The sequence below is a fragment of the Podarcis liolepis genome (assembly GCF_965112155.1).
Source record: "Podarcis liolepis genome assembly, chromosome: 8".
Classification (NCBI taxonomy): Eukaryota; Metazoa; Chordata; class Lepidosauria; order Squamata; family Lacertidae; genus Podarcis; species Podarcis liolepis.
In genome coordinates, this window is record NC_139560.1 from 65233743 (window position 1) to 65256713 (window position 22971).

The window sequence follows — 22971 nt, forward strand, 5'->3', positions numbered from 1 at the left end:
GAGAAAGAGCTATGTATTTGGATACAGATATCTGGGACCAGCAATCTCATTCTCTTCCCACTCATTTTTCAGAGTTTTCCCTTAACAGCTAATTACCATTCTGTTGACATAACACACACTCAGTCTTCATTGGGATTTTTAATTTTTTTTGGTGGGGGGAAGGATTTATAGAGTTTTTGTAAAGATTTTTGTGCATTCTCCTCCTCCTCCTCCTCCTCCTCCTCCTCCTCCTCCTCCTCCTCCTCCTCCTCCTTGCAGATATCTCTCTTTTTCCATGGGTAGTGCTGTTTCGGCCACACAAGCAGCAATCCTTACAACCTGCTTATCTGAAATTAAGGGAATCATTGGACAGATATAATAAAACAGAAGTACACAGGGAACCAATTTAGAGTGAAGCTGGTTTTGGGGAAAGCCTTAAGTCAGTTCACAATGATTCACAAACATCTGGTAGTAAAATCCATCACAATATTGCTATTCTCCCCCTCCCCCGAGGTTTAAAGAAGGACAGCATTATTTCTGTGAGGAACAACACTCATTCGGATGGAACCTGGCTTTTTACGTTATGTACACTTCCTTGAGCATTTATGATAAACCTTTAAATTGTATGCATCTCATACTCTTCTATTATATGAAACAGAAGAGAGGTGGAGGTCTTTCAAATTACTTTTATGCAGAAAAAGAACCTGAGGACTGAAAAGAGACCACACACACACACACACAAAATTATGGTGTGAACTGTCTTGCCTTGCAAAGCACCAAGGGTCTGTTTCTCCCCTGCTCTGATAGTAGGAATAGATAGCCTGAGGCTCTCCATTTTACGTGAATGAATGTAGAGGAACACAGCAAATATAGCTGCTTCTCTGCATTCAGCTCCCATTCAGACACATCATCCTTTAGCTCCCTGAAAGGACTTTCACAGCCACTAGCCACTGAATCTATAGCTTCCTTGCAAGTGCAGATTCCAGGGAAGATTTGTTCCAGAATGAGAGGGATGCAGTGGAAGAAAGGATTCTGTGGAGGGCAGGATGAAGAATTCATTCTCCGATAAAACTGCACATTCCAAGCAAATCTATCACTGCGTAGACAAGTTAGAACGGACTGAGAGTACATATAGGACATTTACGTCACAGCCTTGATTTTTTTTAAAAAAAAACTATCAGTGACTGTTTTGGTAAGGAATACTACAAAGATGTATTGTTGTCAGATGGTGTGCAGAATCGTGGCACCAAAAGTTAGTTGTGTGCGCCTACTTGTGATTGTGGGTAAATGAAAAGATGAAAAGAGTAGCCCTATTTGGGTGTTTGCCCTCCTCATGTGTAAACAAACTTGCAAGGGGGAAATCAGGGTGTGCTGCTAAGCCCCACGTCCTTTGCTGTGACACCTTTCTTTTATTTACAATTTTATTTATTTATGTACCATCATATAAAATATTAGGGTAGTCGCATACACGACAATATGTATGCAACAAATACATCATTAAAAACACCCTCTTCTCACTGAACTAAGTAAGAGCCAGGGCATTTCACAAGGTGTGGCTGTGCATCTTTTCTGCTCCAGGGGCAGGGAAGATGGGCAGCAATCTTGAGTGCCAGAATGCCTCCCTCTCAATGGCAAGGTGGGGGACTGTTCTAGTGGTAGCAAGAGCAGAATGCCACCTCTTACACTGCTGCCACCTGAGGCAGGTGCTTTATCCCACCCCATCAGTGGCCTGGCTCTGCCTGCTCACATAGAAAGGTCTTACACCAGTAGGTCAAAAGGGAGGATAGCTGTTGAATCTCTGCTGGAAGAACAGGCAGCATGAGACCGGCCACAGTAAATGCTTGACTCTTTGTGGATATGAATCAGACCCCTGTAACATGGGGGACAATGAGCAGCACTCCACTGGATGACCATCACACTAACTACCGTATTTTTTTTACTCTATAAGACGCACCCGACCATAAGACACACCTAGTTTTTAGAGGAGGAAAACAAGAAAGCAACGCAAAGCCTCTTGAGCGAAGAGGCAGGAGCGCTCTGGCTGCGCTCAAGAGGCTTTGCGTGCCTATCGCTGAAGCCAGAAGAGCAATAGGGATCGGTGCGCACCAATCCCTCTTGCTCTCCTGGCTTCAGCGATAGCTGTGCAGCCTGCATTCGCTCCATAAGATGCACACACATTTCCCCCTACTTTTTAGGAGGAGAAAAGTGCGTCTTCTAGAGCGAAAAATACGGTAAGTCCTCTGTGAATTTAAGAATGAAGACCTGAAGCAGGAAGCCCCTTCGCATTGATTTAGACCCCTAACTTCTAAATGCACACCACCCTCAGACTTACGAAGGGCTCCAAACTGGGTAGAGAAGATGTGTCAGAGTGGGTGGGGCTTTGGCAAAGCTGATGAGTTCAAGGGGGTGGGGTTTGTTTATACATCAGGACGATGAATGCCTGAAAAGGGCTAGTGTCAGCAATTGCTGGATGCTAAGATATGGTTTCGAATGTTCAGGGTAAACAGGTTTCTGCAACCTGCGCAGTCCTAGTCCAGTCACTCCCATCAGTTAAAACTACACACACTTATTTCATTCATGTTTAGCCTGTCCTTCACTCATGGGCGTATGCATAGGTCTATCTGTCTCATACCACATTTTACTCTCACAACAACCTTGCAAGGCTCTGAGATGGTGACTGGCCCCAAATCACCCAGCCAGACTCACAGACTTTGAACACGGCTGTCCGTGGTCCTAGTGCGACTGCTACATCACAGTGATTCTCACCTCCTGACAGGTGTATCTACACAGAGTGAAATACACATCTGACAGTCACCTTCAGTGGCATTATCTACCATTTCCAGTTTGGTGTCATAGGCAAATATGATGATCATCGCTTCAATTGCTTCATCTGAGTCCCTCAAAGAATCCTGGGCACTGCAATTTGTTAAAGCTTACTGCAAACTATAACTCTGTGAAGGGCGAACTACACTGCCCAGAATTCATTGAGCAGGGAAATGTAACATCAGTGCACCCAGAGTGAGTTGTATCCAACCAAGTCATACTCAGAGTAGACACACTGAATTATTATATGGAACTCCCTCCCATCAGATGTCAAGGAAATAAACAGCTATCTGACTTTTAGAAGACATCAGAAGGCAGCCCTATTTAGGGAAGTTTTTAATGACTGTTTAAATGTATTTTTAATATTTTGTTGGAAGCTGCCCAGAGTGACTGGGGAAACCCAGCCAGGTGGGTGTGGTAGAAATAAATTATTATTATTGCTGTATTATTATTATTATTATTATTATTATTATTATTATTATTATTATTATTGGAGTTCGTTTCTGTTAATGGGTCTATTCTGAGTACCACTTACCATATTTTTCACTCTATAAGACACACTTTTCCCCTCCTAAAAAGTAAGGGAAAATTCGCTCTTATGGAGCAAATACAGGCTGTGCAGCTATCCCAGAAGCCAGAACAGCAAGAGGGATTGCTGCGCAATGATCCCTTTTGCTGTTGTGGCTTCTGGGATTCAGAATTTTTCTTTTCTTGTTTTCCTCCTCCCAAAACTAGGTGTGTCTTATGGTCTGGTGCATCTTATAGAGCGAAAAATACAGTAGTTGAACCAACCCATAACTTTCAGGAATTGCTGCTGGTGCTATAAACATATTTGAATGGCAAATATATGCTCTCAGGCACTAGTATTTTAAGAGCAATGTCTCTGGATTCCACAAGAGTGGTTAGCAATGCTATTCCCATATGCATAAAAGAGGCGCCAGCTAGGAAATGGATATAAAAATATAAATGTTTTTAATAAGAAACCTGTCCATGGAACATGGATGAATATTTCCAATTACCTGTGGAGAAACAGATGTATTTCCCCTTCCTTTCTCGACGCTGCCCAGAATATATAAATGACATCCCTCTACCAGAAGAGGTACAAAATGAATAGCAGAAATAAACAAATAGGCAAGCACCGGGGAGGTTGAGAGGAGAACTGGATTTGGACATTTTTCAGCTCCAAGATTCATGCCCTGGTGGAAATTCAATATTTTGCAGCCCAGGAGGACCGATAATTTTTAAAACCTATCTTTCTTCTAGGCATGCCATTGTTTTGCTGCAAATTGTCCTGGGTTGTACCATTACGTTTCAGCCAAAATTATATAGTCATGAGCAAAAACATTCCACCAGGGATCTTTGCTTTAAAAACAAACAAACAAACCGAAAACAAAGTTCTACAACTTATGCTGAAATTGTGTGTGTGTACAATTGGATAGATATGTTTTGGGCACAAAACAATTGTTCCCATAGTTTGGAGAACCAGTGGTTTCTAATTCCCTGATGGGTAGATTCTGCCTAGACAGACAGACAGACAGACACACACACACACACGCACACACACACACACACACACACACACACAAAATATTTCCTTTCTCAATTTTAAAACTGAGTGCTTGAGCTAGCAAATAAATTACAGTGGTACCTCAGGTTACATACACTTCAGGTTACAGACTCCGCTAACCCAGAAATAGTACTTCGGGTTAAGAACTTTGCTTCAGGATAAGAACAGAAATCGTGCTCCGGCGGTGCAGCGGCAGCGGGAGGCCCCATTAGCTAAAGTGGTGCTTCAGGTTAAGAACAGTTTCAGGTTAAGAACGGACCTCCGGAACGAATTAAGTTCTTAACCCGAGGTACCACTGTATAGGCAAGTTTCTACTTCCAAAACCTGAAACCTTGTTGCTGGGTCTATTTGGACAATCTGTTTAAAAAAGAAGAAAAAGAAAAAGGAAATCCAGTACTTTGTGAATCATTTGCCCATCTCAGCCCCTCTTTTAATTGCAAAGTACTGGAAGAAAACAAGTCTACCTGAAAGGGACAAATGGAGTAAAAGTGTCTGTCAAACTTTGGCAATGGTGAAATGACTCACTATAATAGACTCTGGGAAAACAGACTGTCTACACTTAGGATACCTTTTGCACTTGAACAGAATTAAAATGTGTGAAGGAGTATGTGTGATTTCTTTTCTTTTTTTCTTTTATAAAAAGTGTGCACCACATGGGCATGGCAGCATGCATTAAGGGGGAGAGAAGGCTACTCCCTTAATCTTCACAGTTGAAATTTTATAGAGATTTGCCAAAATTATCAAGGTGTGTCTGTTTAAAGAGTAAGGTTACAATCCAGCATGCTTAAGGTGATTAAAACAATTAAGCTGAAGCACACCTGAGATTGAGTGCTGCCCCCCCCCCAATTATAGCAAAAAGCCTTAGTAATAAGTACAAAAAAGAACTTCTAATGATATGTGGATTTTCAGCAGAGTTCTTGTACAAGTGCCATAATGTTTTAGAATTATGCAGGATGCCATAAAGAACTTTATATCCCAGGCTTACAGGCAAGCATGAATAAATGCCCTTATTAACTGCAGGGGGTGCTTTGTTACTTAAAAAAAATCTTTGCTATTACTTGAAGGTGTCTGTGTGTGAAAAAGCTTGACGCCTGAAGGCTCACACAGTAGAAATAAAAAGCCGGCATCCGCAAATAAATTTTGCATTATGTTAATTTGAGTGTGGAAATTGCACATTTTCCTGACTCAAGTGTTTCCTCTTCTCATCTGTGCAACAAACATCTTAGGAAAACAAAATATCCTGATAGGATAGAGTTGTGTGTATGTGTTGCTTTCTAAACTGATGAAAAGAACCATGGTGAGATGATCACTTCAGTGTTGCAGTAGCACATGAGAAGACTACAAGAAATGAAAACATACCGTATTTTTCTGGGTATAAGACAAGGTTATTTTATTTTAAAAATGGGGGTCGTCTTGTACACGGATAGTGGAGAGGTGGGGCGGGCGATTGGTGGCTGCCATGAGCAGGAGATTTTCAGCGGTGTTTTTGCAGGTGTGGCAAGGTCTGCTGGCTGCTGGGCAACTGGCTGCTGTGGCAATTGGTTGGGCGATTGGTGCTTGCTTTTGGCGAGCGTGAAGACGATTGGTGGCTTGTCGATGTGCGTGTGATTGGCTGTGGGTGTCCTGCAATCTCCCCCCAAAAGAGCTCAACAACTCCAGGCAATCTCCCCCCATTTTCTCAATTTGGAGTCCCCAAAAAGTCTTATACACAGGGGGCATGTTATACACAGAAAAATACAGTAACTTAAACAAAATGTGTGAGCATCAGGGGCATGGGGTTGCTTGTTAGTAACAATGTCACAGTCCAAGACATGTCCCTAGTGCTTGCTACACAATACAGTCGTACCTTGGAAGTCAAATGGAATCCGTTCAGGAAGTCCATTTGACTTCCAAAATGTTCGAAAACCAAACCGTGGCTTCTGATTGGCTGCAAGAAGCTCTTGCAGCCAATCAGAAGCCACTGAGGCCCTGTCAGATGTTCGAGCTCCAAAAGAACATTCACAAACTGGAACAATCACTTCCGGGTTTGCTGTGTTCAGGAGCCAAAACGTCTGTGTTCCAGGGCTTTTGGAATCCAAGGTATGACTGTTCTTAGAAAATCATAGCTTACAGAGGATGGCCCAAACACATTTGGAAGGCTTCTTCTCTGCAGACAAGTCCCCAGTGTGTGGACAGAGTGAGGCAGGTCCAGCAGAAAATGCAGTGGTGAGAATGTGGCTTGTTGTTGTTGTTGTTTAAATTTGTATACCGCCCTATACCTGCAGGTCTCAGGTCGGCTCACAGGATGTGAGTGCCCTCTTTCCATGACGGAACAGGGCTTACATATTATATTCAATATGCAGATTTAATGTGTCATGCTTTTTAAAGTAGCCCTGGAGTGGGAGGTGATCTGGACTTTGTGGGGCGGGCAGCTAATCCTTCCCTTGCACTTCAGTCCCAGTGAAATCACCCACCAAGCTTTGGTCTGTAGGAGGGGAGCTGTCAATGGTGTCAATGGCAGCTTCTCATTCAGATCAAAGAGCAGCTTGGGTGGAATGTTTTTCATTGGGGCTGTGGTACGTGAGGAACTGTTGTTCCCCAGCTGATGCTATCCTCAGTGGATGCGACTCAAGAATCCTCCAGACACAATAAATATGCTCGTACATGAGGTGTAATGTGTAGCTCGGCCCTTATTTGCCTCAGGAGATGTTAAGTCAAAGATACTTTTGAGTTTCTCTTAAAAAGAAGTTGTGTGCCTTTTTCTGGTATTGTTGTTTTTGCTGTTATTTCAACATTTTCTAACACTAAGTTGTAAGGGGCTCTAAGACTTGTAGAGTTGTCATTAGGATGCCATGTTCTGACAGTTAGGTAAAGGTAAAGGTAAAGGGACCCCTGACCATTAGGTCCAGTCGTGACCGACTCTGGGGTTGCGGCGCTCATCTTGCTTTATTGGCTGACGGAGCCGGCATACAACTTCCGGGTCATATGGCCAGCATGACTAAGCCGCTTCTGGCGAACCAGAGCAGCGCACGGAAATGCCGTTTACCTTCCTGCCGGAGTGGTACCTATTTATCTGCTTGCACTTTGACGTGCTTTTGAACTGCTAGGTTGGCAGGAGCAGGGACCGAGCAACGGGAGCTCACCCCATCATGGGGATTCGAACCGCCGACCTTCTGATCGGCAAGTCCTAGGATCTGTGGTTTAACCCACAGCGGCACCCATCTTACTTTGAGGCAAAATGCCTCATGACATCCTACTTACTTTAACACAACAGTATTATGGGCAAAAATTAACGGGGCATTTGCTTAAGAGTTGATACACTCACTTAAACTCCTTAGTTTTGTCCAAATAGCTTTCATTCAAGAAAATATCCCCCCCCCCCCCTCACCTAGTTCTACTTAACCTCTTATGAGGTGTTTCAGTCTCTGCCGTCTCCCTATATAGAAGCAGGATAGACATATTCACCCTAGCCGAGACCTATGACTGCACATTCACTTTGGGTTACCACAGCAACTTGTCGGAAATAAAGTTCTTTCTTCTTTTTGTTTTGCTTCCTCCCTTGAAGAGCGCGAGAGGGACCACCATGTATAGGAACAAGAGAGATTACAAAAGCTTCCCTGGAACAAAAAGAACCATGTTATGTTGTTCTTACGCCACAAAGGGTCACATCAATCCCTCTTCTTGAAATACGCTGAATATTCCCAAAAGCTAATAACTCATAGAGAAGAGAAGTCTCGTCTGTCAGGGATGTGCGAAAGCCTTTGCCACAAGCCACTCTGAGAAATGGGTGGGCCTCTGCCACATACTTCAGTTTGTTGGAATGAATGTCGTCACAAACCATAGGTAGCCCTAATCATCGCTTGCAAACCTGCCTCAAACCAAGGTTGCTTATTTTGCCTTGTAGCTAAGCTGATCGCAACTCATGGCTTGCCTATTTGGACACAACACCTAACTGTGGTTATGTTTCTATAATTATGGCCTGTCATTACATCTGAACAGAGCCAATGTCAGCTTGGGCAACTGGATTTGCTGTTGACTTTGGCTTACTTCTATATCTACCGACCATAGCTTGGTTTTCACTAGGGTTGCACCATAATGCTGATTTCCCTGACAGCAATAAAAAAAACTACATTATATAGCACATTTCATGAATTTTATTTATGACAGATGGATTCTTCCAGGGCACTCATGGTGACAGTCATCCCAGTCTGGGGTAATGATAAGAATCCTGTGAAATAGTGTAAGTTGAGAAATAGTGGGTTGCTCAGTGAGTTTCTTGGCTGGATAGAGATTGGATCTCACTATAGGACCCGGGTCTGAAACTCCATTACAACACATTGGCTCTTGAAGAACATGTTTGATGCTGTATTGTGTTTTTAATATTCGGTTGGAAGCCGCCCAGAGTGGCTGGGGAAACCCAGCTAGATGGGTGGGGTATAAATAATATAACATCATATACGTGATCTCTGCAATCCTTACAACATTCCTGTATGGTAGACTGGCCTTATCACCCTCATATTGTGAGAGTAGGGGAATATGAGGCTGATGAAATCTGTGGTGTGGTTAGGTAGCTTTAGACTTTGGCTGCAATGGTCTTGCACTGTTTGGACTGGGGATGGTTGGTGCCCGTTTTGGTTGGTGGGGCAGAAGATAAGGAGGTCAAAGGTAGATAAAGTCAGAGCCAATGACGGGCAGAGCCAACTAATTCTAGTTTTGCCCCATCCTTCACTCTACTGAGTTTATATAAGAGCAACACTGAGACTGAGGAAGAGGAGCAAGCTGAAAGCCAATGCTACCTTCTGGACTTATAAGAAGCGAGATAGAGGAAGGCTAGCTGGGGACCAACTAAGGTCCATGGGGTGGTGACCCCATTCACCCTAACAGTCCAGTCCCCGCTGCTTTGAATGGAACATGTATTACTGCACTTATTTCAAAATTTGGCAGGCCAGTTCTGCTTCCCTGGGGTGGGTTCATGTTCATTCTGCTGAATAGGGCCTGGACCTCTAACCCAAAATTCCTTTTCCAGTGGCATGAATGGATGGAAAAGCAGCTTGTCTAAGAGCACAGTTACACATGATGGTGGCGGATCAATGTCTTCATAAAGAGGCTGCCACCTCTACATCAACGAAGCAACTAAATTTGAGTGTCCAAACATGCTGAACTGTTTATACAGTTAGCTACTTTATAATGGCAAGAGATCTGTTTTCAAGCGAAGAAATAAATGAAAACAGGAAAGCAGCAGCAAGAGAACCCTGTTCTTCTCCCTCTCACATCCACACCCACTCCTCAAGGTGTTTTCTCCCTTTCAGACTAATTTCCCACCCAGTGAATTTGTGCCGGACTTTGTGCAGCTCAGACCGTTAGCCATTCTGCAACGCCACGTGGGCAAGTGTTGTGGGCAATGAATGCATATAATCAAGTATACACAGAGTGAAACAGACACGAATAATTCATTTCATGTGATGATGTCTTGTGTACATGGTTCCCTCCCTCTAATAAATATGTGATCTGTGCAGGTAACTTGGCATACGTGAATTGATCCAATGAGTTCCAGCTGGATCCAAGCTTATTCAGAAGTAATTCCTAATTAATTCCATGGAACTTATACCCAGATGTATGTCATTTCCCAACAAAATGGTGGTGGCCAACATTTGCAGAGAAACTGCTTGTGCAACTGTAGTATAACACAGAAACCACAATCAAACATGTCCACAGCTCTCTCCTTACAATGCACAGAGTCAGTGCAAACTGACTTAGAGGCACCATAGAAAAAAGTTTCTGCTCCTAGAAGCACCATTCAACAGGGTTTTCTTTGCTATATTCTGGAACATTATATGGCACTTCAAATAAATTCAGAAACAGCTGCAGTGTTTTTGTTTTTTAAGTGTGTGAAAAGGGATTTGATTTTTTTCTGACTCATCTGCTTTGCGACAGTCAATCTTCAGAAATTCATTCTGTTTGTCTGAAAACTGCTTCGTAGTGACATAATTACTCAGAGTTATGTAATTTGCAAAGAAACACCAGTGCTTTTGTAGCTTCACTGTGCATTAAAAAGCCAAGCGGCGATGTGATGTGCAGCATGTTTTATGGCTAAAAGTGATATAATTGTATCCAGATGCAACAATTTGGTTGTGCAGAGGGATTGCTTATACAAACCTAGAATTAAAACCAAGGGGCACAATTCACCACACATTGAAATAAAATGCAAAACTTCCTTTGAATGTGAGGGGTGTAAATTGCTGCTATGATGTCACTATAATTGGGTGGCTTTTTTGTTTGTTGGGAGAATTTTAACTCCTCATTCTTTCAGACAAAAGGGTGGAGGCAAGAAACCCAACAAAATATATTGTTTCACCACAGAGGGTTGTATTCAATGTAACAGCAAGACTAAGGTTCCACCAGCACAAGGATTTTTCCTTGCATGACAGAGACTTCTCTCCCTCCTCTTCCTGCTGCACCCTCTAAATCTGTTCTGGGTCGTTCCCACCCCCAAACCCCCAGAGCAGATTTGGCAATGGCACAACATACACATTGGGGGGAGGGGGGAGGAGAAGGTGGAAACTCCTTTGATAGCACAAAGGTTTGTTGAATGCAGAAGTATTTTATAACAACATACAGTGGTACCTCAGGTTACATACGCTTCAGGTTACATACGCTTCAGGTTACAGACTCTGCTAACCCAGAAATAGTGCTTCAGGTTAAGAACTTTGCTTCAGGATGAGAACAGAAATCGTGCTCCGGCGGCGTGTCAGCAGCAGGAGGCCCCATTAGCTAAAGTGGTGTTTCAGGTTAAGAACAGTTTCAGGTTAAGAACGGACCTGCGGAACGAATTAAGTACTTAACCTGAGGTACCACTGTGTAGGATGCTTATGCATTTTGGATAATCTAGTGTGAACACAGATTAAAAAACAAGCTCTGGAAATGCAGGGAGTGAGAATACAGCCTAAGTATGGCTTCACGTCCAGCAAAAACACACCACTTCCTTCCCACCCACCCTCTTCCAAGGCGAAACCGTCTCACTTCTCTTTTTCCTCCCACTTTTCGGACGTATTATAACTGTTCTCAATATATGACCTTTCTGTTGCTCCTTCAGCACTGTCCTCACCCCAGGCTTTTCACACCGTGCCCTCATCCAGCCAGCCTTCCCTCGAGAGGGTGACGCTTTGCAGCCATTGCCTCCCACATCACTTTTTCCACAACACAAATATTCCTACTTTGCCTCTATCTGAAACTATGTGCGGAGGGGGGTGGGGTGGGGTGGCAGACAGCTGCATTTAATGAGACAGCTCCCTTAGGCCCCTTTGCCTGAGGCGGAGGTGGGGAAGCTTTCACTCCCTTGATTAATCATGTCTTTGGGGGGTCAACGGGAGGCAAGGAGGAGGAAATGTATCATCCCTTCTCGGCCTGTCTGTGAAATCATGCAGATTTCTACTCAAGGCTGCACTCCTGTGAACATGCAGCAGCCGCGGACAGCAGTAGAGGCTTCTCTGCTGAGTACTGAGAGCTGCACACCTGTACTGTTCACATATTTCAATTGCAGGTGGGTGCTGGTCTTTATTTTATTTTTTGATGCTTCAAGCCAGCTTCATATTTAGTGAAAGCCCTGTGGGTTTCTCCTCGGGTTCTCTATGTTTTCTGTAATGCATAGGAGCCAACTTCTGGGGGCCAAGGTCATTCAAATGGTGTGCACCATGTCATGTGATCAATTATATGGGGCGGGGCTTCCCTGCTGCCTCAATTACGTTATTCAAGTTGGCTCCCCTGCTATCATGCAAGGAGCTATACCTCAGTGAGGAACAGGGGTAAGGATGAGTGAACCCATTAATGTAATTCAAGGCATATCCAAGACATTTTAGAGGAAAATTTAGAAGGATATTTAGAGGAGTATTCAATTGACCTAACTGATACGGGCCAAGATGGTGCAGTTTGTGTTCATTTCATTAAGCCACATGCTCAGCTACATTCAGCTGGTGCAGAATTCGGCAGCCTTGTTGCTCACCGGAGCAAGACGGTTTGAGCATTTTGCACCGATCCTGGTCAGACTGCACTGGCTACCAATTACCAATTTTTTTGCTCTATAAGACTCACTTTTTCCCTCCTAAAAAGTAAGGGGAAATGTGTTCACGTCTTATGGAGCAAATGCAGGCTGTGCAGCTATCCCAGAAGCCAGAACAGCAAGAGGGATTGCTCCTTTCACCGTGCAGCGATCCCTCTTGCTGTTCTGGCTTCTGAGATTCAGAATATTTTTTTTCTTGTTTCCCCCCTCCAAAAACTAGGTGCATCTTGTGGTCTGGTGCGTCTTATTGAGCGAAAAATACGGTAGTTTCTGCCAATTCAAAGTGCTGGTTTTGACCTATAAAGACTTAAATGGCTCAGGACCACAACACCTCAAGGACCGCTTCTTTCCATATGAACCTACCCAGATTCTGAGATCATCTTCTCAGGCCTGTCTTTGTGTGCTGCCTCCTCGAGAGGTCCGGAGGGTGGCAACACGAGAACTGGCCTTCTCTGCAGTGGCCCCGTCTGTGGAATGCTCTCCCCAGGGAAGTTTGCCTGGCACCTTCATTATACACCTTTAGACACCAGGCAAAAATGTTACTTTTTAACCAAGCCTTTGGCTGATCCGATTGACATCCTATGACCTTTTAAAATGTGTTTTTCGGGGGGGGGGGGGCTATTGGGTTGTTGTTTTTATTTTTATTAGGTATTTTGTGGTTTTATATCTTGATTTTATTCTGTGAACTGCCCTGAGACCCCCGGGTATAGGGCGGTATATAAATTCAATAAATCATCATCATCATCATCATCCTGGATTCTGGCCCCTCGGTTAAATCCATCGACTGCCACATTGCCCTTAATGGCAACTTCAGGCCCACCGCCTATAATGGCCTGCCTCTGCTGCTGTGGCCCTCATGGACACATGGTTCAGAGCTAGGAATTATGTGCTCCTCCTCCTCCTCTAGGGACGCAGGTGGTGCTGTGGGTTAAACCACAGAGCTAGGACTTGCTGATCAGAAGGTTGGCGGTTCGAATCCCTGCGACGGGGTGAGCTCCCGTTGTTCCTGCCAACCTAGCAGTTTGAAAGCACATTAAAGTGCAAGTAGATACAGTGGTGCCTCGCAAGACGAAATTAATTCGTTCCGCGAGTTTTTTCGTCTTGCGAAGCACGGTGTCGGAAAAGTTTTGGAAAAGCTTCAAAAATCACCAAAGTCTTCAAAAACCTCAAAAAAGGCTACCACACCGCGTGCTATGAGTTGCTCCTCGAAGTCAAGTCGCAACTGTATTAATGGTTTTAAGAAAAAGGAAACAAACTTGCAAGACGTTTCCGTCTTGCGAAGCAAGCCCATAGGGAAAATTGTCTTGCGAAGCAACTCAAAAAACCAAAAACCCTTTCGTTTTGCGAGTTTTCCGTCTTGCGAGGCATTCGTCTTGCGGGGCACCACTGTAAATAGGTACTGCTCTGGCGGGAAGGTAAACGGCATTTCCGTGCGCTGCTCTGGTTCACCAGAAGTGGCTTAGTCATGCTGGCCACATGACCTGGAAGCTATACGCCGGCTCCCTCGGCCAATAAAGCGAGATGAACGTTGCAACCCCAGAGTCGGTCCCGACTGGACCTAATGGTCAGGGGTCCCTTTACCTTTACCTCCTCCTCTGCTGAAGCTCCACTCCAGCAAAGGAAGACAAAGACTTCGCTGGCATAAGAGTGCAAAAGCGTTAAGAGCATTTAAATGTGTGCTTGTGGAAACTGATGGAATAACAAGTTGACCGAATAGGGCAAGCCCCACATCAGCATCCCTGGGGCAGCCACTAGGCCCTCACCATTCTGGCAGAGTGCCTTTTACAGCTTGCTTCCTAGCAAGCAAGCGGTGGCTGCCTGGGTCTAGCTGCCATTTCCAAGGAGTGCTGTGGGAAATATGAATGGTGACTGGACCCAACTGTCCAAATAAGCCCACCGTGACCGGGATCCGCGGGTGGACGCGGGATCCACCGCCAGCGGGCGCTTTGGAATGAGGTCCTCAAACCTCCAGTCGGCTCTGGAACAGGATTTCTATTATGCAGCTTCTTCAAATCATCGGAGACGCCTTTTGTGTGCGGCTGCTGTTTTGTTTTCAGACTGCCGCTGCTGGAAAGGATTGTCGTAGGAAGTGCTAGAAGAGTATCTCTCTCTCTTTTTTTTCTTGCTCTCTGGACAGATCTGCCCCGCCCTTTCCAGCTGTTGCGAAGGCGGAGAGAGAAAGAGGAGAGTTTGGACTCTCTCTCTCTCTTTCCGGAACAGCCCCCAGTAGGGTAAGACGAGCGCGCAAAGCTGCGCCACGCTCGGCTTTTTCGACGCCTGCCCATACTCAGGACTGCGTGGAAACAAACGCGCGCGTGGAAGCTGCAAACTCGCCGCTTGTTCGACCGGCAAACCCGCTCTGCTCCGGAGAGGGAAAACAATCTCTGAACTTATCTTCGCCAAAACCAGCTGCGGTTTGTTTACAAGGAAAACCTTTTGGGGGGAAATGAACCCTCCTCCTTGACATCCTATTCTCCCCCAGGACTAGAAACTTAGGGATGGCCGCGATGGAGGAAAACGCAAGCAGGGAATCCGCTCATTTTCGTCGCTGTTTCCGATCCCACCCGCCCTTCATTAACCTGTCAATAATAATAATACGCCACTGTTTTCTACCGATGTCCGACTAATAGCTGATCCACGCAGCGGTCGCAGGAAGGAACTCTCGGGGAGTGGGCTGCCCGTCTCCCAGTTTCCTTCCACGTGTTGCATTGGGGCAATCGGAAGCCACCTTTGGCGCGCCCAGCCAACCGCCCTTTTGCGTGCGTGTTTTGCAACAAGCTCTTTGCCCCGCCAGCGAAGTATTTCGGATTCTTCGGAAGCTCAGATTGCAAAAAAAAAGAAGAAAAAGGGAAGAGTTTTTAACGCGCGCGCACAGCACGTACTAAGGCGCTCCTCCGTGGCGTTGGTTGGGCCGTCGTCGGATCCCCGCCTCTGCCTCAAGTAGTGTCCCCAAAGCGAAAAGGGGCCGGTTGGCTCGAGGGCAAGTCTCCGGGCGCGATCCCGCGCTGGTGGACACGCAGGGAGGCAAGTGGAAGCGAGGAGGAGCCGGAGGAGGAGGGCGGAGACCTCCCCCTTTCCCGGGCCAAGAGCGCAGAGGAGGCGCCGGGCCGCTTTACGCGCAGCTCCGAGGGGAGCGCGCCTGGCCGAAAGCGACGCCGCCTAGCCCTGCGATGGCGGGTTCCCGTCCTCTCCACTGAATCGGCGCGCCTGGGAGGACGGAGGCGGTCCGCTCCCGTCCAGTCCCCGGCCGGCGGAGGGGTTATGCGCCTCGGGCAGCGGCGGGATGGCCTCGGCCGTGTTTGAGGGCACCTCTCTGGTGAACATGTTCGTGCGCGGCTGCTGGGTCAACGGCATCCGGAGGCTCATCATCAACCGGCGAGGCGACGAGGAGGAGTTCTTCGAGATCCGCACCGAGTGGTCGGACAGGAACGTGCTCTACTTGCACCGCAGCTACTCGGATCTGGGCCGCCTCTTCAAGCGCCTGCTCGACTCCTTCCCCGAGGATCGCCCCGAGCTGTCACAGTCCCCCTTGCTCCAAGGTTGGCACGGGTTTCCCCGCTCTCCCTCTCCCCCCCCCCTTCTATCTCTCGCCCTCGTTTCGCTTTACGCTCCTCGCCGCGTCTCCGTTAACTCGGAAGGGAGCTTCCTTCCTCGGAATTGGGGAGACGTGGGGAGGGTCCTCTTCCTCTCGTTCCCCTTTCAATCCTTTGCTGGTGGGTTTCACTACGAGCATGTGCAGAGTGCCTTTCTAGCTGCAGGGCAGGATTACAGCCAGGACTACGCCCCAGGGCCCGAGTTCGATTTTCCAGCAGGAACATAGGAAGGGAAATAAGGAAGAGAGTGGAATGGGTGGGAATCCAATAGCCAGGCTTAATTGGAGGCGAGGGTCCTCGGGGCTTGGCTGCAAGGACTGCTTCGACTCCAATACTTAAGTCCAGGGATGTATGGAATGCTTTGTTCAGAGTGCCTCTGAGCATGTGCAAAAGTAACTGCTGATCATGAAATAAAAAAATTCCTTCCAGTAGCACCTTAGAGACCAACTAAGTTAGTTACTGGTATGAGCTCTCGTGTGCATGCACACTTCGTAACTGCCGATAATGACGGTGTGAACCCAGATTGCGTACTGTCTTTGGCCCTTTAATCCTGTGGACTCTCATCATGTGTATAACACTAGGGATGCGATTGCTAGAATTAACTCCTAAAACCGCTGTAGCTCTGATAGCTGCTGTATGAGGAACTGCATTTATCTAGACCTGTCTGCTCTGCTGGCACTTTGGCATGCTTTTAGATGACACTTGTGCCAAATAAGAGGCAGGCGAGGACACTGATTGGTAATTTTGTGCAGGAGTTTAGTGAGCAAACCCTCCCCCTGCCATGTCAATCACTCACCTTGATTGCTGATAGCCTTTTCGACTCTCAGTGCTGATCTCTGGCCCTGGGTACGCTTGTGAGTGTTGGGTTGTGCTGATTCAGCAAATGGCATCAAACGTGTGCAAACAGTCTTTGGACATGCTGATAAGTGAGTCAAGTAATAGCCTGAGATGAAGGTACCTTGCCCAGTGATCTGTGCCAGAGGCAGGAGGCTAATTTGTAGAGCATCCTATATCTTGGGAAGTGTAGGAAGGCAGATTGGTCCATTCTAGTCTAGTCTTTCAGATTTCTAAACCTTCCGGTCTTAAAAGACTCCAGGCAGGTGATTGGCTTGGCACCGATATTAAAAAGTATAGGTAGCATAGCAACCTAAGAAAATGCCCCGTTTCCACTCAGCACATCTTAGTTATCTCAGGTGGCCTAGTCTTAGAGTGGGGTGTGAATGATGTGGTACAGTGCCTGGAAAAATCTCTCTCTATTTTTGATAGGCAGGTGGCTTGTGCCTAGGGAGGGCGGTCCATCTTAGTATCGTAGATTAATCTCCAGAACTATGGAGCATTGGCCCTTCACGTTCAGGGCTGAATGACTCTTCCAAATAATCAGGAAGGAACAGCCCCACAGGAAGTTGTGAGGCAGTTTTGACAAGTGACAATTATACAGAGTTATGCATTTCCTGACTGCAATTCAGAAGTAATAACTATGTTGGCAAGTTTGACATTTGGTTTTGAAATGGCTCTCTCCTGCGTTCTGTTCTACTTCCTTGCAAATGTGTGGTAAATAATGGACAACAAACCCACCCACCCTAATTTTGGATTGGATCCGACGCTATTCTTACCCAGAGTTGATCCACTGAATTTAATGAACATTAAACTTAGGCCCATGAACCTCAGTAGGTCTACTCTGAGTAAAACTATCATACAGCTCAGTTAGTAGCGCATGAGACTCTTAATCTCAGGACTGTGGATTTGAGCCCCACTTTGGGTGGGAAATTCCTTCATTGCAGGGGGTTGGATGAGATGATCCTTGTGGTCCCTTCCAACTCTATAATTCTATGATCTATGGACTAAGAACCCATCTTTTTAATTGTACATTCATAATTTCTGCTCCTGATTGTATTAGGACGGTTATATGGAGTCAGTGTTGTTTGTGCCTGCAAAAGTTCTGATGCGGACATACTGCTTCTTTTCCGAATGGTGCACGTCTTGTAGTTTCCTGCTGAAATCTCGGGGGGGGGGGGAGGACAATTTGGCACCGCTTTTGCTGTGCTAGTGTGCAAGAGTGCCCCTTCAGATGGCCAGTCATGCAGCAAAGTTGGGGATGAATCTCAGGACAACTAATAAAGCGGAATGGTTTGTGAATGGGCTAGTATAAATCTAATGCATAATTATTGTGTCCACGACACGTTGCAGAACACACCTTCAAAACAAAACAAAAACAAAACCGGTCAGGAGGGTCACCGTATCTGAGAGTCTAGCATAGCACTTTTAATTTGATGCCAAATGGGGGCTTTCAACAAATTGCAGTATTTACAAACAAACAAAAAAAAAGCATTTTTCATAAATGCAAAGTTGATTGATCAACACTTTCAATACATAAGCCGCTTTTATCCTTGCAACAAGTCTGTGAGGTCTCACTGTTGTGACACAGCACCTTGATCCTCTGCTGATGACGTCCCAAGTGCAGCAGGGTTGCATCGTAAACTAAGGGGGCTTACAGCAGCTTCATTAATTGTGTTGAGGACTCTTTAAAGTGAAGGACAAAAGAAAATGAAGGAGAAAGGCAGGCTTGGGACTTAAGAGTGTGAATTATGGTATTAGCCATTTTTGCCCAATATAACCGATGGCATATGCATGTAATTACTATCCATAACGAAATATACCTTTGCCCCCCAGTACAGTAGAAAAGTGGTTTTGCGGCAATCTTATAGCCAATCTATGCACATAATGAAAAGCACATAATAAACACTTATTGGAATTGTACCACTTTAGAATGCAAGGGAGCAGAGTGTAGTAATAATAATAATAATAATAATAATAATAATAATAATAATAATAACAACAACAACAATAATAATAATAGTTTGTTTGCGCTCACCACGTTAAACAGCAGCAACTGAGTATGCAAAAAATTGGCATGCATGAAAAACGACACTAGCTCAGATTCCCTTTTGCTGACATTCTCACTTTTTATGCACTGGAAGTTTGGGATGTAGAAAAGGACTCCCATGTGTTTTCTGAAATCCACTCCCACTGCAAGCTTTCCCAGGCATGTGGGTTGTCTTTTTAGCATTGCTTTCTGTGATAAATAGCTGCTTGCCCATAACAGCAAACTCAGTAGTCCAAGGAGAAAAAATTGTTATTACGATTCTTGGCAATTGCTTTAGGGGGGGGGTCAAAAAGCATAGCTGTGCCTTACATCTCAGTTTACGGCTGTGCGTGCACACCATACATTTAAAATACATTTTAAGCACATGCACCTCCCAAGAACCTGGGAGCTGTAGCTTATTAATGGTGCTGGGAATTGTAGCTCTGTGAAGTTCTACTCTAAAATGGTAGTGTGGTGTAGTGGTTAGAGTGTTGGACTAGGACCTGGTTGACCAGGGTTCAAATCCCCCCTGCCTTCAACCATGAAGCTCGCTGGGTGAGCTTGTGCCTCTCAGTCTAACCCATGGGTAGGCAAACTAAGGCCCAGGGACTGGATCAGGCCCAGTTGCCTTCGAAATCCGGCCCGCGGACAGTCCAGGAATCACCGTGTTTATACTTGAGTAGAATGTGTCCTTTTATTTAAAATGCATCTCTGGGTTACTTCTGGGGCCTGACTGGTGTTTTTTCATGAGTAGAATGTGTGCTTTTATTTAAAATGCATCTCTGGGATATTTTTGGGCCCTGCCTGGTGTTTTTACATGAGTAGAATGTGTGCTCAATAACAATGTGGGTTATTGTGGGATATAGGAATTCGTTCATCCGCAACCAATTATATCCAGCCCCCCCACAAGGTCTGAGGGACAGTGGACCTGCCCCCTGCTGTAAAATTTTGCTGACCTCTGGTCTAGCCTACCTCACAGGGATGTTGTGGGAAGGGGAGAAGCATTAATTCCTTGGAGAAAAAGGTGGGGTAAAAGTGAAATAAATAAAAAGTTTTTCAGGAAAAGCAACAAGGGTCAGCTGGGGTGGGAAAATGCCGCAAAGTGAATGGGATTGGGTGTCCCCCGTGTGACACTGCATCAAGCCATATATATATTATATATGCATGTGCCAGCTGGATGTCAAGAAGAAACGCTACAAAGTCACGTGGAAACACTGGGCAGGCAGCAGGGGATCTGTTGTCATCGCTTGGCTCTGATTGCTGGGAAACTGAACTGGGCAATCAAACTCTATGTACACAGGCTGCACCTAGACGCTGCAGGAGACTCTGAGTACAATTGCAGGCAGGCAAGGGAAAGAGAGGCACAGAGAAGAGCCTGGACGGCTGCCTCTACTTCACCAAACTGCAAAACAGGGACTGATCTATTTGGACAGAGGAACTCAGAGTCTGCTGAAGGTTTTACTGGATGCTGCAACTAGACTGGCAGAAGAAAAGAAACTGGCAGTCTCACCCTGTGCTATGTGTCACCAACTTTTAGAGAATTTTATATTTGTAGTCATAAGAATAATAATAATATTGATAATTTATTATTTATACCCTGTCCATCTGGCTGGGTTCTCCCAGCCACTCTGGGCGGCTTCCAACAGAATATTAAAATACAGTAATCCATCAAACATTAAAAGCTTCCCTAAACAGGGCTGCTTTCAGGTGTCTTCTAAAAGTCTGGTAGTTATTGTTCTCTTTAACATCTGGTGGGAGGGTGTTCCACAGGGCAGGTGCCACTACTGAGAAGGCCCTCTGCCTGGTTCCCTGTAACTTGGCTTCTCGCAGTTAGGGAACTGCCAGAAGGCTCTTGGCACTGGACCTCAGTGTCCGGGTGGAACGATGGGGGTGGAGACGCTCCTTGAGGTATACAGTGGTACCTCGGGTTACAGATGCTTCAGGTTACATATGCTTCAGGTTACAGACTCCGCTAACCCAGAAATAGTACCTCGGGTTAAGAACTTTGCTTCAGGATGAGAACAGAAATCTCGCATCGGCAGCAGGAGCCCCCATTAGCTAAAGTGGTGCTTCAGGTTAAGAACAGTTTCAGGTTAAGAACGGACCTCCGGAACGAATTATGTACGTAACCAGAGGTATCACTTTACTCTACTGATATTTATGATGGCCATAAATATCCCATAAGCAGTGTTTGAAATTGACCGGGCGCATTTTGCACCTGTCTTTCGACCGCTTGCAACCAAGTGAAGATGCCTCAGTGCCAGGGTGGCGTCTTGACATCTCCACCATCTGGAGGTGCATGTCTGGGGATCATTGGATCTGGACTGTTTCCACACACTAATACCCCACCCTTAGAATCCTGTCCGTTATATTTTATATGCACAGTCAGAATGAATTTCTGGAACCAACATGCTTTTTCTGAGCAGCCTGAGCAGGAGCAGTTATCCTTAATAGAAAGAGGTTGGAATAGGCCAGTATGTATGTGGACTGTCCCTGGATCATGGGACTCTTCTTCTTTAAGTTCTCAAAGCTCTGAACCTAGCTCAAGGTTGCCATCTGAACTAGTTCAATTGAGACTCAATCACAGTCAGTCCAGCATTCAAAAAAGAAGACTTTAGAGTCGCCTTGCCCCAAAAGGGCAACTAGGCATTCTGTTTTGGTTACCGCAGCCTTGGTTTAAGGAGTCATTTGGCACCTAGCTTATATATCTGAGTTCCTAACACGGGTGGCGCTGTGAGTTAAACCACAGAGCCTAGGGCTTCCCGATCAGAAGGTCGGCGGTTTGAATCCCCATGACAGGGTGAGCTCCCGTTGCTCGGTCCCTGCTCCTGCCAACCTAGCAGTTCGAAAGCACGTCAAAGTGCAAGTAGATAAATAGGTACCACTCTGGCGGGAAGGTAAACGGCATTTCCGTGCACTGCTCTGGTTTGCCAGAAGTGGTTTAGTCATGCTGGCCACATGACCCAGAAGCTGTACGCCAGTTCCCTCGGCAAATAAAGAGAGATGAGCGCCGCAACCCCAGAGTCGGCCACGACTGGACCTAATGGTCAGGGGTCCCTTTACCCTTTACCTTTAACACTGCCCATAAGCCTCTAGCCAAGCCTGCTGGGCAGCACTGATTTGAGGCCAAGCTACATATTTTTAGACACTTACCTGGAAACAACCCTGAGATGGCTTTACGCTCACATTCTAGGCCAGAGATGGGGCACTTGTGCCCTTCCAGGTGTTGCTGGACTCCAGCTCCCATCAGCCGCAGTTAACATGGCCATTGGTTGGGGATTGATGGGGGCTGTGGTCCGGCAGCATCGGGAGTTCACCTGTGTGCAAATCCATTTGATTAAATTCCATCATAACTCGCAAGCATATGATCCCAGGCAGCCCGCGATCGCTCTCAGCTCCCCATGTTCCTGGAAGTCACCTTGCGCCGAGGCCACTGGGTGCAGCAAAGAGCCTTGTGCCTTGAATAATCAATATAGAGAAATCAAGGGGTGTACATGGATGTATGAAGTGGCTGGCCCGGGTCACCCAGCCATAGGTGGCTGACCAGCCTGCTGAGAAATTCTTCAGCCAGCCTTTCTGTTCCTTTTCAGCTCATGGGCCACAGAAGCTGTGGCATGCTCTGTCAGCGCCAGGCTGTATTGCCTTCAGCTAACTTCCCCATCTTTCCCTAGGTCTTTAAACTAGCCAAGTTTCTTCACTCTCTGCCTCTAATGGAATCCTCCCCTAACCACCGCTACTGCTCCCACCCCCTCAAGTATTTGGACTATTTCATTCTGCTCTGCTTCTGCCACTTCAATCTTCACTGCATTGTTTTTGGGCTGTTGTTTCTTTTTGTGATCTTGGAAATGTGAAGTTGTTTCCACATTGATTTGTGCTTTGCTGGCAGCGGGAGGGAGGAATTTGGCTGAGACTCACTGTCCTGAAGCGCCCCCTGCAGACAGCTCTGGAGCACTGCTGCTGAAACCTGGAGACGAACCCAATCGGGTTTGTTTTTCAAAAATACTTTGCAAGCATTCTTGCTGTTCTGCCATTTGCACATCAGATTGTGGGTGTGTATTTGGTCTCCTTGGGGGGGGGGGAGTCTTATTTGCTAGCTTCCCAGTGAATTGCA

At 46.0% G+C, this 22971-nt stretch overlaps 1 protein-coding gene and 2 long non-coding RNA genes across 4 annotated transcripts in view; 1 reads left to right on the forward strand and 2 right to left on the reverse strand.

Annotated features, from left to right (window-relative positions):
• Positions 1-251: 251 nt before the first annotated feature.
• The window catches only part of LOC310714528, a 332545-nt gene continuing 309825 nt past the window's right edge, over positions 252-22971 (reverse strand). Inside the window, exon 3 of the long non-coding RNA XR_014529870.1 lies at positions 252-262. This is a non-coding gene — a long non-coding RNA (uncharacterized lncRNA). The remainder of the gene's footprint in view (positions 263-22971) is intronic.
• LOC310714507 lies at positions 13014-14458 on the reverse strand. Its single transcript, XR_014529850.1, has 2 exons — positions 13992-14458; positions 13014-13299 (listed from the first exon to the last, which is right to left on the reverse strand). It is a non-coding gene; the product is annotated as an uncharacterized lncRNA (long non-coding RNA).
• Positions 14614-22971, forward strand: part of PXDC1 (PX domain containing 1) — a 38731-nt gene continuing 30373 nt past the window's right edge. Inside the window, exon 1 of one of the 2 annotated variants that reach the window (XM_083519739.1) lies at positions 14614-15943. In XM_083519739.1, coding sequence (XP_083375865.1) covers positions 15688-15943 — 256 coding nt within the window. In that variant the 5' untranslated portion in view covers positions 14614-15687. The remainder of the gene's footprint in view (positions 15944-22971) is intronic. The other variant, XR_014529635.1, reaches the window with a different exon arrangement.